General features: G+C 56.7%; 1 protein-coding gene across 1 annotated transcript in view; it reads left to right on the forward strand.

The window, feature by feature from the left end:
• ITPR3 (inositol 1,4,5-trisphosphate receptor type 3) overlaps positions 1-15,105 on the forward strand; it is a 62,994-nt gene that overhangs the window by 15,462 nt on the left and 32,427 nt on the right. Inside the window, exons 3-8 of the mRNA XM_069488900.1 lie at positions 8,776-8,897; positions 11,111-11,197; positions 11,797-11,955; positions 12,162-12,260; positions 12,612-12,695; positions 14,796-14,942. Coding sequence (XP_069345001.1) covers positions 8,776-8,897; positions 11,111-11,197; positions 11,797-11,955; positions 12,162-12,260; positions 12,612-12,695; positions 14,796-14,942 — 698 coding nt within the window. The remainder of the gene's footprint in view (positions 1-8,775; positions 8,898-11,110; positions 11,198-11,796; positions 11,956-12,161; positions 12,261-12,611; positions 12,696-14,795; positions 14,943-15,105) is intronic.

Consider the following 15,105-nt stretch of genomic DNA (forward strand, 5'->3'; position numbering starts at 1 on the left):
GTGAGAGAGAGACTGGTGAGGGGCTGAAGGGTGGGCTCTGCCAGGGCAGGGAGGGGCTAGGGCTGGAAGGGGAAGGCTTGTGTGGAGGTGTGTGCACGCAGCTTTGTGGTGTGACAGGCTGGTGACAGGGAGGTGGGTGTGGCTGAGGAACACTCTGTCTAAGCTGCCAGTGGGCAGAATTTGGGGCCAATTTTTGACAACAAAAAAGCCACTTAGCAGAACAAATGCTCCTTTGACTTCCTGCCCTCCTCCCCCCTCACTCCTTCCCACTCCCCCTTCTCTTCCTCTCCATTTCCCCAAAGCCTGTGGGCTGGGCCCACCCCAGGATTCCTGGGCCACCCTGGGGTCCCCATGGCCTCCCTGGGCCCAGCAGCAGAGTGAGGTGGAAGAGAGGGATTCCGACTCCATCCTCCCACCCCTCCTCTGCCCCAGGGCCCTTTCTCTTTCTCTTCCTCCTCCTGCTGGGCACGGGGAGACCGAAATGTAGGACTGGTCTCCACGTCTCCCTCTGGGAAGCTCAGAGCTCGCACCCCCCAGCCACGGTGACCCCAGGACAAGTGTGTGGCAGTCACTTAGGGGCTCAGACCGGTGGGGACAGGTGCCAGGGAGTGCTGAGTAGCCTCCCTCTGTGGGCCCCCAGCCGATACCCCCTCTCTGCCCCTCCATGCTCCAAGCCCAGTTTATTGCCCTTGTTATTAAGACATATTTCAACTCTACACAGAAGTAAAGAAAAAATAACACACCCCCACGTACCCGCTGCTGAGCTTTGTCAGATCCTTTTTGCCATGTTTATTTTAGAGCTTTTTGCTTTTAAAGAAATAACATAGCTGTAACCAAAGCCCCTGCATATTCCTCCCTTCTCCTCTCCAGAGGTAAGCGCTGATCAGAAATGGGTGTGTTGGCCGGGCACGGTGGCTCACACCTGTAATCCTAGCACTCTGGGAGGCCGAGGCGGGTGGATTGCTCAAGGTCAGGAGTTCGAGACCAGCCTGAGCAAGCGTGAGACCCCCGTCTCTACTAAAAAATAGAAAGAAATTATCTAGACAACTAAAAATATATAGAAAAATTTAGCCGGGCATGGTGGTGCATGCCTGTAGTCCCAGCTACTTGGGAGGCTGAGACAGGAGGATCGCTTGAGCTCAGGAGTCTGAGGTTGCTGTGAGCTAGGCTGACGCCACGGCACTCTAGCCTGGGCAACAGAGTGAGACTCTGTCTCAAAAAAAAAAAAAAAAAAAAGAAATGGGTGTGTCATTCAGGGTCTGTTTGAATGCTTTCACTGTTAGTCCATAAAGATATATCCACGGATATAGTATATTTCCTAGTTTTTGAACCCCACATATTAAAGATGGCCTTCTGTACAAATCTTTCTGCACTTTTCTTCATTCTAAACTGTTTTTGAGATTTATTTGTGGCTCTAGTTCATCTGTTTAATTGCTACGTAACATTCCACTGGGTGATAAACGGTGAACCATTCATCGGTGTTCTCGATGGTGGACATTTAGTCCGTTTCCAGTTTTGGCCATTGCCCCCGATGCTGCGCTGGGCCTCCTTGGCTCCGGGGCATGGGATCCTTTGGTAGGTGCCGAGGAGGGGATGGCTGGGTGGGACGGAAGCTGTTGCCTTCCACAGGGGCTGTCACCTTGACACGCCCAGGCCGGGGGCAGCTCCCCTGGCTCTGCCACATCCTTGCCAGGCCGGGGTTTGTGCCCTGCACATTTCCTCCAGCCTGCTGGGTGGGAAATGGCGTCTTGCTGTGCTCTCCGCTTGCATTTCTCTGCCTGCTGGTGATGCTGGGCCTCTTTTCGTGTTTAGTGTCCACTTGAAATTCTGTTATTCTTGTTTTTTCTTTTTATAAAAGTAACATAAATACATGCTCTAGGACCTAGAGGAAAGCCTGGCTCCTCCACCCCACCCTCACTCACCTCCTGTCCCCCTCCCCAGGGGTAACCCTATTAGAAAATCTGACCAGGTAATTTATCATTAAAGCATGGAAATTTTGTACAAATACACACTGAGAGTCTGCCCCGGGCTGTCCCCACCCCGCCTCCCCTCCTCCACGGCTGCCCCTTCAGGTGATCACTGTCCTTAGTCTCTGTGTCCCCTCCAGTGTTCCTCTGGGCTGATACAAACATATATTCAGATTTCCCCCTTTTCTTACACAAACATAGCATTCTACATACACTGTTCTGTTCTTTGCTGGTTTTGCTCTATAAATCTGAGTATGGGCAGCTCCTACTGGAGATCTTTCTATATTAACATATAGAAGTTCGAACTCTCTTTTGTTAAATATATTCATTTTAATTCCATATCCTGGACAACCATGTGAAAATAGCATTCCTACAAATTACATAGTTTTATGCATTTAATAAAAGTTATTTATTTTTAATTGTGGTAAAATATACATAATGAAGTTTACCATCTTAACCATTTTAACTCTATTTTTTTTTTTTTTTTTTTGAGACAGAGTCTCACTCTGTTGCCCTGGCTAGAGTGAGTGCCATGGCGTCAGCCTAGCTCACAGCAACCTCAAACTCCTGGGCTCAAGCGATCCTCCTGCCGCAGCCTCCCGAGTAGTTGGGACTACAGGCATGCGCCACCATGTCCAGCTAATTTTTTTTTCTATTTTTAGTACAGATGGGGTCTCACTCTTGCTCAGGCTGGTCTCGAACTCCTGAGCTCAAGCGATCCTCCTGCCTCGGCCTCCCAGCGTGCTAGGGTTACAGGCGTGAGCCACCACGCCCCGCTCATTTTCATTGCTGTGCAGCCATCACCACCGTCCATCCACAGAACTCTTGTCAACTTGCAAAACTAAAACCCTGTACCCATGAAGCACTAACTCCCCATTCATGCCTCTTCCCCGCTGGCCCCTGACAACCATTCTGCTTTCTGTCTCTGGGAATTTGACTGCTTTAGGGACCTCATATAGTAGGATCATGTAGCCTCTGTCTTTCTGTGGCTGGCTTATTTCACTAGCATCATGTCCTCAAGGTTCACACGTGTCGTAGCATGTGTTAGAATTTCTCTTTCTTATGGCTACACAGAATTGCATTATGAGGCTCCACTGTAATTTGTTTCACCAGTCCCCTCCAGATGGACTCTCGGGCTGTTCCCCGTCTTTATTATTCCTGACAGTGCTGTGGTGAAGACCCTGGTCCAGGGTCATTTTGCGTAAGTGCAGGCGTGTTCCTCGAGCGCATGCCGGGCAGTGAGGCTGCCGAGGCAGGGGCGAGGCATCTGCCATTCTGCTCAGCACAGCCACTTGCCCCCATTGCACTTGTACCGTCTTGCACCCCCACCAGCAATGTAGTAAGAGAAAGCAATGCCTTTTAACTCTTTTCTTAGTTTCTTCTCCAAATGTTATGCTTATTCCACCGTTCCTTGACTAACCGATTTTAAATAGCAGCTATTTGTGCCTTCTAAGGTAGATAAGAATTTAGCTCCGCGGCCCATTCCTGCACTCCACCCCATCCTCCCAACAGTCTCCTGTTGCAGCTGGAGAGTCTCCAAGGTCACCTTTATAAAGCCCGGTATCCCGGTTACCCCTTTTCCTTGTTCTGCCTACGCCTCCGGTGCCCGGCCTGCGTCTCCCTCCCGTGCCGCTGCCACGCCCACGTCTGTTCTCACGTCCTCGAGCTGAGTGACCGCTCCATCCTCTCCTCTTCATGATGTCTTTGGTGTTTTGTTCTATTGGTTCAGTCTAAACATTGACTACAACTGGAAACAGATTATGACATTGTTTCATACAGAGCTCGTAAGATCCTCTGCACTGCTGCTTGGTTGAGCAGCAGAACCATCTGGGTAAAGATGGTGGGGGAAGTGCCTTTAGAAATGCCCGTTCCTAGGCCCACACCAGGCCTGCCAAGATCTGTGGGAGGCCTGGGAATTTGGATCTTTTGAAGCTCCCCCTACCCCGACATGATTCAATGCAATGTCAGTGGGCATTTGTTTGTTTGTTTATTTTTTGAGATGGAGTCTCCTCCATTGCCCAGGCTGGACTGCGTGAGGGTCTCACTCTTGCTCAGGCTGGTCTCAAACGCCTGGCCTCAAGCAGTCCTCCTGCTTCGGCCTCCCAGAGTGCTAGGATTACAGGCATGAGCCACTGCACCCAGCTGGCAGTGGGCTTTTGGAGTGTTAGACACCTTAGTCAGTTTCAGGTGAATGTCCATTGACTTTTTTTTTTTTTTTTTTAGAGACAAGGTCTTATTCTTGCTCAGGCTGGTCTCAAACTCCTGAGCTCAAGTGATCCTCCTGCCTGGGCCTCCCAGAGTGAGGGATTATAGGCATGAGCCACTGCACCTGGCCTGACATTTTCTTTTTTTAAAGAGATGGGTCTTGCTCTGTCTCCCAGGCTGGAGTGCAGTGGTGGAGTCGTAGCTCACTGCAGCCTCAAACTCTTAGTGTCCAGCAGTCTTCCCATTTCAGCCTCCCAAGTAGCTAGGACTACAGGCGCATGCCGCCACACCTGGCTAATTTAAAATTTTTTCTGTAGAGACAGGGTCTTGATATGTTGTCCAGGCTGGTCTTGAACTCTTGGCCTCAAGCGATTCTGTCACCTCGGCTTCCCAAAGTTCTGGGATTACAGCTATGAGCCATCATGTCTGGCCCCACTGACTTTATTTAGTTAATGAATAGCCTTTTGTCTGCAGCCTCACCAGCCCTGTGCCCCCTCGCCCACAGGCACACGCCCCCGGGACACACAGCCCTTACTGGGGGAAACCTGGACCCTCCGCCTTTCCTCTATGCCTTTGATGCTGCTGCTCCTGCGTGGGCCCGTCTCCCAGCATCCCACCCACCTTTCCTCCTCTCTGTCCTTCTCCTGTGGTTTGGTGAGAGGAAGGCTCTGGGCCCTTCTGGAGTCCCGACGCGGCTGCCTCTGGGCAAAGAGCACAGCACAGCACAAGCATAGAGATGTGCATGGGGCCGGGGCCCGGGTCATGCACTCATTTGCTTATGTGTTCAAGTAAGCACCTTCTGACGTGTGTCATGTGTCGTGTGGGGTGAGGCTCTAAGGGGGGATCTGTGTGAGAGAGAAAGATGAATCTGACAAGTTCCAGGCAGCGTTTCCAAGAAAGACACAGAGGCGTCAGGAGCAGGGAGGGCTCATGTCCGGCTTCCCTGCTCTCCTGTGGATGCTCCGGGGCGGCGGCGTCAGCAAACACAGGCTCCGACCCGGCCGTGGGTGGCAGTCACGCAGACGGGCGCAAGCATCATTTGAAGGATCAGAAGGAATAGAATTAGAATGCCTCAACCATAGGAAGGGGGTCGCTGTTTCATTTTCTTCCGCTCTGGCCATTCTCCTGTTAAATTTGTCCAGTGAGTTTTAAATTTTGGTTATTGAAGCTTTTTTATTTCTAGAAATTCCATTTGGTTCTTTTTCAGTCTGCTCTGTTACTTTTTATAGTTTCCTGTTCTCTGCAGGGATCATCAGGCTTTTCTTTTATTTACTGAAGCAGAGAAGGCGTGTCTGTTTTATAGGTGATGTCTGTGTCTGAAGTCTCCGCACGTCTGTTTCTAGCGTCTGTTTTGTGGGCTTGTTCTCCCTCGTGGTGTCTGGTTCCCAAGGGTCCCTGTCAGCTTTGACTATATACTGGTTACTGCATTTGAAAAATTCAGAATGAGTCTACGATGAAGGTACCTTCCTCCAGAGGGGGCCTGCCTCTTCCACTGCCAGAGTCTTGGGGGCATCACCAAGTCAAGACCACCTAAAGCCCAGCTTGAGTTTGGGGGTTCTCCAGTTGCCGGTAGGAGTGTTCTACTCTGGGCTCGGCCCTTGCCTGAGTATGTCCCTTCAGGGTCCAGGGCTCCTGACCCGCCACCTTCTGTGGGTCTGGGCTTGGGTCTCTGACCCTTCCACCGGGCAAAGCTGTCAAAATAAAAGTTCATGTTTTCTGGAATCAGCAAATAGCCTCAGGGCAAAAGCAGCTTGAGTGTTTCAGTAATATACTACCTCCTTTCCCCTTTGACCTTCTCTTCCAGCAGGGTGATTCCTCAGTATCTTGTCAGTTCTTTAAGATGTCTGAAAATAACATATCTTAAAAATCCAGTTGTTTTAGTTGTTTTATGGTTTGGTTAGTCCAGAATAGATTCTAACCTATTAGTTCTCAGGCCTTTTGGACCCAGAGCCTGCCCGCCATGCTCGTGGACGGGAGTCCCCATGTCGTTTCGTGAAATGGTGATCTAAGATGTATTTCTTAGGTGGCCAAGGTCAGGTGAGATCCCTGCTCTAGGGCAACCTGGGGCAGCACCTGTCCCTCTCGTCCTTTTCTCCTTTCTGGATTAGGGGTGGGGTCTTGGGCCACATGGAGACCAAGTAGCTCCCGGTCCTACCGCCCTCAGTGCCCTGTCCAGGCCGCTCAGCCAGGGCCTGGGCCTCTCACGCCCGCCAGTCCCAGCTCCCCAGGCCCCTGCCTGGCCCCTCTTCCCATACGCGCTCCCTGTCCCTGCCAGGGGGGCCTCGGCCTGTCCCCAGACTTGCCGTATCCTTTCCCCGCTCCTGCCTTCCCCCCAGCTGCGGGGCCTCGCCCCTGTTCCTCCGCTCAGCGCTAAGTCAGACCCCTCCTCATACGTGAAGGAGTCCTTTCTGGATCTGTGCGCTCATCTGGCGGACATTCAGCAGACATTCGCGGAGCCCCAGGTCAGGGCGGGGAAGCAGTGGCCAGTGCCACCGGGCTGGGCCACCTGCCTGCCCCGGGTCTGGGGAGGGCAGCGAAAAACACGAAGTAGAATTCATAAATAAAACAGTTTATCCACATCCATATTTATATAATACAAAATGGTGGCGGTCCAGAGCCAGGGGCTGAGCGGGCCTGGAGCCAGGGGGAGGGAATACGGCCAGTATAATGTCCTGGGTGTGACAAAAAAGAGGAAAAAAAGAAAGTGATTTTTAATGAAATAGTATATATTTTAGAAGTAAATGTTGGGCACCACTAGAAGACCCAGTGAAGCAAATGCTTCCTTTAAATCACGAGTATGGCAGCCACAAGTGTACCCCGTTGGAGTGACCGTGAGTGATGTATTTTCAGCAAAAACCTCCCGGTTACATTTGAACAGCACAGATCTTCCCTTGGTTTATACTGGAGTCGCATTTGTAGAAGACTCAGTGCTTGCTAAATGCCAAGAGTGTCTGTGTTTGTGTGTCTGACTGTGGGCCCAGCGAGGAGTGCGCGAGGCAGGACGTTTGCAGTCAGGCGTCACGCAGGGCAGCCTTTGCGGTGCAGGCAGCCGTCCGGCACCCCTGTCCTGCCCACTAAGTGCCTGCTGTGACAATCGTTGGTACAACTAAAATCCCACCCGCTGCCCCCGCCAATTTCCAGAACCCCCCCCCGGGGGGCCCCTCTCCCCACCACTCTGCTGGGCACCACCCGCCTCTAGCAAGGCAGTGAGATCCACATGGTGACAGGGCACCGGGGGGACTCCAGGAGCCGGTGCCAGCGGGTCTTGAGGGCAGAGCAGAACCTGTAAAGACGCACTCTCTCCAACAGATGAATGCTCATTTCCGGAAGTGACGCCCACTCATGCCGGTGGTGCCAAGGTGGGCAGCCCTTGCTGGCTCCATCTGCTTATGGAATCGCCATATTTTCCTGTCCCTGCAAGGAAGTTCTGCCTTTCCTGACCTTTGGCTCTCCCAGTTTCTACTCCCGATGGCCCCAGAGGGCCTCTGTATCCTCGTGGGCGAGATGGGAAATCCAGTTTTGCTTTGGTTCCCCAGGCGCAGATGGCCAGCTTTGACCAGAGGAGAGACACAGCCTTCTTCTTAGAGGGGACAGGAAAGGGCCTGAAGAAGGGGGCTCTGTCTCTGGGACCCCCCAGTCCCCCTCCAGCCTCCCGGCACAGTGTCCTGTGTTCCGAGCTACTGGAGCACGGTGCCATCAGGGACCCGCACAGTAGCACGTCAAAGGGATCTCAGGGTCACTGAGGCCAACCCCCTGCCCAGGCACCCGTGCCAGCACCCAGAGTCCTGCCCCACACTTCAGAATCAGATTGTCCAACTCGTGCCTCCTTTGGATGAGCAGAGCAGTCGGACACCCTTTCTGGAGTTTGGACTCAGGGAAATGATAGTTGTTTTGTCCACCTGCCAAAATAAAAACCGTAATACTGAACATGTTGCAGGAATTTTGCTTTGCCCTGTCTTAGGTCGGGTTCCCTAGAGCAGAGTCCAAGATGAGGAGGGGTTTCAGGAGAGGAGAGAGAGGGAGCGCGTCCTCCCTTGGCAGGCAGGGGCGGAAGCCCGCGGAGGATGAGGATGTGGCTCTGGGGGAAGATGCGCCTCAGCCTGGCCCCCAGGGGCCTGGGAGTCTGAGCTGCCCCTCGGGCAGTCCCCTCCAGAGGCTGGGCGGTTCTATGCCTGTGTCACCACTGGATGGGGGCTGCCCTTGGGAGGGGGGCTGTGTAATTGCCCAGGCAGCTGTGGGCAGGATGGTTTCTTTCTGCCAAAGAAGGGTGCAGATGTGAGCTATTAGCTGCTGGTACCCACGGAAGCCGGCTGCAGACATAGGGGTGAGGCTCTACGAGCCTCTAGCAAATCCCCCATGGGGAAGGGGTACAATGCCCACCCCAGGTGAGATCCGATGCTCTCAAGCCTGCTCTGGGACTCCCCCCTACTCAGCATAATCCAGGATGCTCCAAATTCCATGGGCTTCTCCCAGCCACTTCCTCTCTACCCACAGAGAGGCAGCAGGGTGGGGAGGGGCTGGGAGAGCAGAGCTGCAGGCTGGGGCTTTTCCAAGGAAGGCCTTGAGCCCCAGCGGACGGCTCCCCCCGCCTGCCCCACCACAGACTGCCTCTTCAAGGTGTGCCCCATGAACCGCTACTCGGCCCAGAAGCAGTACTGGAAGGCCAAGCAGACCAAGCAGGACAAGGAGAAGATCGCGGACGTGGTGCTGCTGCAGAAGCTGCAGGTGTGTGTGTGCGCAGGCGTGCATCTGTCTCTGTGGAGCTGGGCACGCCCGCAGGGCCACTGCTTGTCAGAGCCAGCAGGGGCCCTGTGGCTGAGCCCAATGGTTTTTATTTATTGATTTATTTTTAATTTTTTTTTTTTTTTTTTTGAGAAAGTCTGGCTCTGTTGCCCGGGCTAGAGTGCCGTGGCATCAGCCTAGCTCACAGCAACCTCAAACTCCTGGGCTCAAGCGATCCTCCTGCTTCAGCCTCCCGAGTAGCTGGGACTACAGGCATGTGCCACCATGCCTGGCTAAATTTTTTTTCTATATATGGTTTTAGCTGTCCAGATCATTTCTTTCTATTTTTAGTAGAGACGGGGTCTCGCTCTGGCTCAGGCTGGTCTCGAACTCTCGATCTCGAGTGACCCTCCCGCCTCGGCCACCCAGAGTGCTAGTCGAATGGTTTCTAAAACCCCAATATGCAAGAGACTGGTGTGAGCTGCTGTGAATGAGGGGAGGTGGGGAAGTAGGGTGTCCTCCCAGTGACCCACTAGTCTGTGTAGCTTCTTTGTGCTAATTAGAAGAAGGTACCCCTTCCTCCAGGCTGGCATAGCCCTGTGCCAGGGCATACAGCTAAATGAGTGAAATATTGACACCATAGTGCAGCAAACAACCTGCACAACTGTACATGGAGTTCCCACTGGCTCCAGAGAACCCCATTTGAGATCCCTGCATCTAGTCTTAACCTCTCCCCTTGTTTTATAGAGTTGGAGCCTGGGGCCCTTGGATGGGACTGGGCTGTCCGCGGTCATCCTGTGAATTTGCAGTAGAGCCTGGATGGCTGCTAGGTCTCTGACTCACCCTGGCTTGCTCAGACACATGGGTCGTGTCATGGTGCTAGGGCCTGGCGGTTGTTCATGGCTCCTTGTGGGCAGTGGTTCAGTTCACATCTGGGCAATCTCCTCTGGACAGGGCTCAGGGTCCTAATCCCAGTCCCAGAGAGTGGGAGGCTGTGGCTGTCGTCAGCAACTTTGCAGCCTGCTTCTGAGACCCTCCCTCGGCTCTGGTGCCCACCCCTTGCCATGCAGACCTTGCTTCCCTCTGTCCCCTTCTCCTGAGCCCCCCGCCCTGAGGAGCGGGGTCTAGATGGGGGCAGGCGGGCCCCACCCTGTAGCTGTGAACTGGGCTGGAAAGAGGGGGCTGAGGCAGGCGGCCTGAGCTCTGCGGCAAACAACCCTGCCTCTCCCTGGGGCGGGGGCTGCTCCAGGCCTCCCTCCTGCTGCTGACAGGCCGAGTCCGGGCTGGGCACCCGGCCCGGGTCTAGGGCATTCCCACGTGCAGAGCCACATACTCAGAACCACATGCGCACACAGCCACACAGAAGGTCCATGTGGAATGTCACATGGTCCATGACAAGGCTCCCCAGCGGCCACCCTCACTCCGGTCTCAGTAACAGGACTGAGGCGGAGGAAAGGGCAGAGGGGCCGCTGCCCTCAGAGAGTGCCAGTCTGAGTGGGGAGACAGGGCCCTTGCATTCCAGGAGCCCCTAGTCTGATGGAGGAGACACAGCCTCTGTCCTCAGAGAACCCCCCAACCTGATGGAGGAGACAGAGCACCTACCCCCAGGCAGCTTCCAGTCCAACAGGAGACAGAGTGTCTAAAAACATGTCGCTGATGGGCTGCAGACCAAATCCCTGAGGCCACCAGAGATGGATCCATCAGAGTTGGATATGGCAGTCAGGGAAGGCTCCCTGGAGGCAGTGGGCTGGAAGTGCACACAGTTTGGGGAGGGAGGGTCACAGAGGAGTGGGGGTGAAGGAGGGAGCCAGTCAATGTCACCAAGCCACCCCCCTGGCAGGGCGCCAGGTGGGGGGTGGTGAGGCGCAGCTTTAGGTTGCTGGGGTGTCAGGGGCAGAGGGGCTTCAGGTCCTGCTGGCACTCCCCTCCAGGGGAGGCAGGGTGAGGGGTGAGGGGTTTGGCTCCCTGGGCTGCGTGTGCTGTCCCTCTGCACGCCGAGCCTCAGGCCCTCACTGGTAGTGGGAGGCCATGGCTAGATGGCCTCCGAGAGTCGCTCTGGGGGCAGCTCCAGGAGCTGGGTGGGGTCCCAAGAGGTCCCGGAGTCCAGGGCGACTGTGTGTGCGTTTGTGGACACGTGTGCGTGCACAGAGATGGGGGCTGTCTCCCTCCAGGAGAGCTCCCAAGCCCACCCCTCACTTCCATGTGTGTCTGCCCAGCACGCGGCCCAGATGGAACAGAAGCAAAATGACACAGAGAACAAGAAGGTGCACGGGGACGTCGTCAAGTACGGCAGCGTGATCCAGGTGAGCCCGGCCCGCTTCCCTCCCACCGGCCTCCCCGACAGGCCGGGCTGGCGCTGGGGAAGGGTGTCACACACACTGCCCTCTGCTCAGTGTCCCCGGTGAACGGGTGGCCCTCGAGGACTGTGCGTCTGGGCCCGTGTGTGTCCGCTGCGTGTGGCCTGAGTAGCTGTGCCAGTGGTCACCAGCACTCAGTCTGGGGCCACACTGTCTGGGTTCAAATCCGGGCCGGGCTGCTCCTCAGTAGTGTGACTTCAGGCAAGTCACTTAACTTCCTGGAGCCTCAGCTTCTCCAGCGGCAGAATCAGGCGAGTGGCAGTATTTCCCTCTTGGGATTAGTGTAGGATTACGTGAGCTAATGCAGGCAAAGTATCCAAAACAGCTTCTTTTTTTGTGGTTACCTGGCTGCCCAGCAGGGTGCGCCCATTTGAGAGCATGTTTGTGTGTTACTGTGTGTGTCTGTGTGTGTCTCAGTCTGTGTGTTCGTGACAGTGTGTCTGATACTGTATGTGCAGCAGGGGTGTGGCCAAGGGCCCTCCCGTGGCCCCCCCATGGGCTGTCCCCTGGGCCTGGTGACCTCACCCCTGCCCACCTGCCCCCAGCTCCTGCACATGAAGAGCAACAAGTACCTGACAGTGAACAAGCGGCTGCCGGCCTTGCTGGAGAAGAATGCCATGCGGGTCACGCTGGATGCCACGGGCAACGAGGGCTCCTGGCTCTTCATCCAGCCCTTCTGGAAGCTGCGGAGCAACGGGGACAATGTGAGGACAGGGCCGGGGCTGGAGGGGCCTGGTGGAAGGGGCAGGTCACAACTCCAGCGGGGCTGCCATAGTGTCTGTGACGTGGAGGCTGCATGAGGATCGCCCGTTTCTCAGAAGGGCAGACTGAGACCACAGAGAGGCTGAAGGCCTGGCAAGAGGCGGTGCCCTGCCCTTCCCACCCTCACTGCTCCGCCTGTGTGCCGTAGGTGGTCGTGGGGGACAAGGTGATCCTGAATCCTGTCAACGCAGGGCAGCCTCTGCATGCCAGCAGTTACGAGCTCAGTGACAACGCTGGCTGCAAGGAGGTGAGTGGGTGGGCGGGGCTGGCCCTGCAGCGGAGGGGCGTCCACACACCCCGTGGTGTAGACACCCCTCCCTGCCACGGGCTCTGCCTCTAGCGCCGTCAGGCCTGCTGGATGCGCTGGGCCTCCCTGCCCCTGCACCCGTCTCCCAGCGCGGCCCCCTCCCTCCCCCCACCGGCTGGCAGCCCCAGGGAAGCGGGGCTGCGGGGGGCCTGGCTGGGAGAAGACCCCGTGTCCTCGTGCTGTGGTGGTGGCTGGGCTGGTTCCTCCCTCCGTCTCTCCCGGCCCGGACACTGGCCCCTCCTCAGCAGCTGGGGTCTGCCCGGCATCATGGGTCTCCCCGCCCTTCCCCAGGTCAACTCTGTGAACTGCAACACCAGCTGGAAGATCAACCTGTTCATGCAGTTCCGGGACCACCTGGAGGAGGTGTTGAAAGGGGTAAGGACTGGGAACCACTACCCTGTCCCTCCTCCACTTCCTGCCGTCTCCCAGCCCCCAGGCCCCCAGGCCCCCAGGCCCCTGCCCCGACCTGGCTCTGCAGCCCGGAGGGCTCCACCGCATGGCCCCAGCTGGCGGCCTCTTTTCTTGTCTCTGGCCAGAAACCCCCCTCCAGCCTCTCCAGCCTGTTTTCTGTCTTGCTAAAGGGGTGTCAGTGGACGGGGGTTCCCATCGCCCCACCTTGGGTGGGTGCAGAGCCTTAGAGCACCTGGTCCTGCCCCTACTCCTGCTGCCTGGACCCAGGTCAGGCCCCTTACCCTTTGCCCTGTGGCCTCTTTGGCGAGGAAGTGAGGCTGCCCATTTGCTGAGTCTGGGGTCATCGCCTGTGCCCTGGTCCCAGACATGCTGGCGGGCGCTGGCAGAGGAGGGGCCGGGGAGGGTCGGGACCTGCGGGTGGAGGGAGCTGTCCTGGGCTGCCAGGAAGATGATTTGAGAAACCCTGAAAACCAGATGTGGGGGAATGGGAGAGTTCAGAGGTGTCTTGAGTGGGGCTCCAGAGGATGGAACCAGCCTACGGGGTACAGGGGGTCTGTGGGAGGGGTGGGCTTGGGGAGCTCCTTGGCCAGGGGAACGGGCAGTACGCCTGGCAGGGGTACTGTTAGAGGGGCAGGCCACAGGCCTGAGAGCAGCCACCTGAGGAGACGTCCTGGCCTCCTCCGCAGCCAAGCTGCTGGTACACTCTCCTGCCCCGCCGCTGCTCAGTCCCGCCCTCCTCCTCCCTCCCTCCTCCCAGGCCGTTTCCACCCCTGCTCTGCCCAGGTGCCTTCTCCCCCCTCCCTTAAAGCCATTCACACATCAGTCAAGGCCCAGCCCATGCACAACCCCTCCCAGGAGCCTTCCCTGCTGACACGCTCCAGCCCTGGGCCTGGCAGCACTTGGAATGTGAAGGTCACTTGGGCCTCACCCTGTGGTGCTACCCAGAGTGGTTTCTGGTGCGTCTGTCATGGCTCCGAGGTTAGATTACAGGCGACTCAGAAGCAAGACCTTCTTGCGCAAAGTCCACCCCTATTGTCACCTCACCCTGCACGGAAGCCACTAGGTTCTTCCATGGTGACTGGCCCCAACTCTGCGCAGTCAGGCACCCACGCATTCCTGCCTTCCCGCCTGCGCTTGCTCCGCTGATGCTCGCTGCGCCCTGCGTCTAGGGCTGTGCTCAGTGGAGGGACGATGGAGGATGCCGTGGTGACAATAGTAGGAGCAGCAGCCGTGCCCTGAGAGCCCGAGGGGCCAGGCTCAGTGGGAGGCAGTGTGGCGGAGAGATGAGGGTGTGGACCCAGGCGAGACTCATGTCCCATTTGGCACTGGACGCGTGACCCTTGACAGGAGGCTTCCTTCCCTGGCCTGAGCTCCTCCACCATTAAACGGGGATAGTGACGTGTCTGCCCAGAGGGTGGGTGTGAGGATCTCGTGAAGCGGGAAGATTCTTGTGAAGTTTGTGCACAGTGGCCGGCACGCAAGTGTGCCATGTCACTCCATCATACGTGTCACAGTCCTCCCAATTTCTGCAGGGAGGTCATAGTGTTCCCATTTTACAGAAGAGGTAACTGAGGCGCAGAGATGTTAAGGAGCTTGTTCAAGGTCACACAGCTTTTAAGAGCAGAGCCAGGATCCAAACTTGGTCTCTGTGTCCAAAGCCACGGAGGCACCCTCTGTGCCGCTCAGTTTAGCAGGGGAGCAAAGACACGGCGAGAACCACCGGCATTCAGGCAGAAAGGGCCCCAGGAGAGGTGAGGTCCCTCCTCCTTCATGGAGAGGGTGACTGGAGATGGGCCACTCGAGGCTAGGCAGGGTGTCCAGAGGTACAGATGGGGGACGGAGGCTGTCAAGGGAGGGCTCGGACAAGGGAAGGCCGGGAGGGCTCTGGATTCAGGGTCTGGGACTAGGGCTGTGGGCAGAGTGCCTGGCCTGGCTGCCCTCTGGTGCGGCTCAGCTCTGGAAGGAGCAAGGGGGGCCTGCCAGCGCCGCCTGAGTCTGAGGCAGGGAGGGTCCTGGAGCCAGGGGCGCCTTGTCTGTCCTGAGCCCACACCCCGCCGCCCGCAGGGAGACGTGGTCCGGCTGTTCCACGCAGAGCAGGAGAAGTTCCTGACGTGTGACGAATACAGGGGCAAGCTGCAGGTGTTCCTGCGCACCACGCTGCGCCAGTCTGCCACCTCGGCCACCAGCTCCAATGCCCTCTGGGAGGTGGAGGTCAGAGCCCTGCTTGTGGCACCCTGGGCTGCACCCTTCCCTCTTCCCCAGCACCCTGGAGGTGGTGGTGGGGGGGCCTCCACCTCTCCTCCGAGCCCTTTGGGAGCCAAGAGGCCAGGGAGGGTCCAGGCACCCACCTACCCGGAGACCTCCAGGCCTCCTC

This window comes from Eulemur rufifrons, chromosome 15 (genome assembly GCF_041146395.1).
Source record: "Eulemur rufifrons isolate Redbay chromosome 15, OSU_ERuf_1, whole genome shotgun sequence".
NCBI lineage: Eukaryota > Metazoa > Chordata > Mammalia > Primates > Lemuridae > Eulemur > Eulemur rufifrons.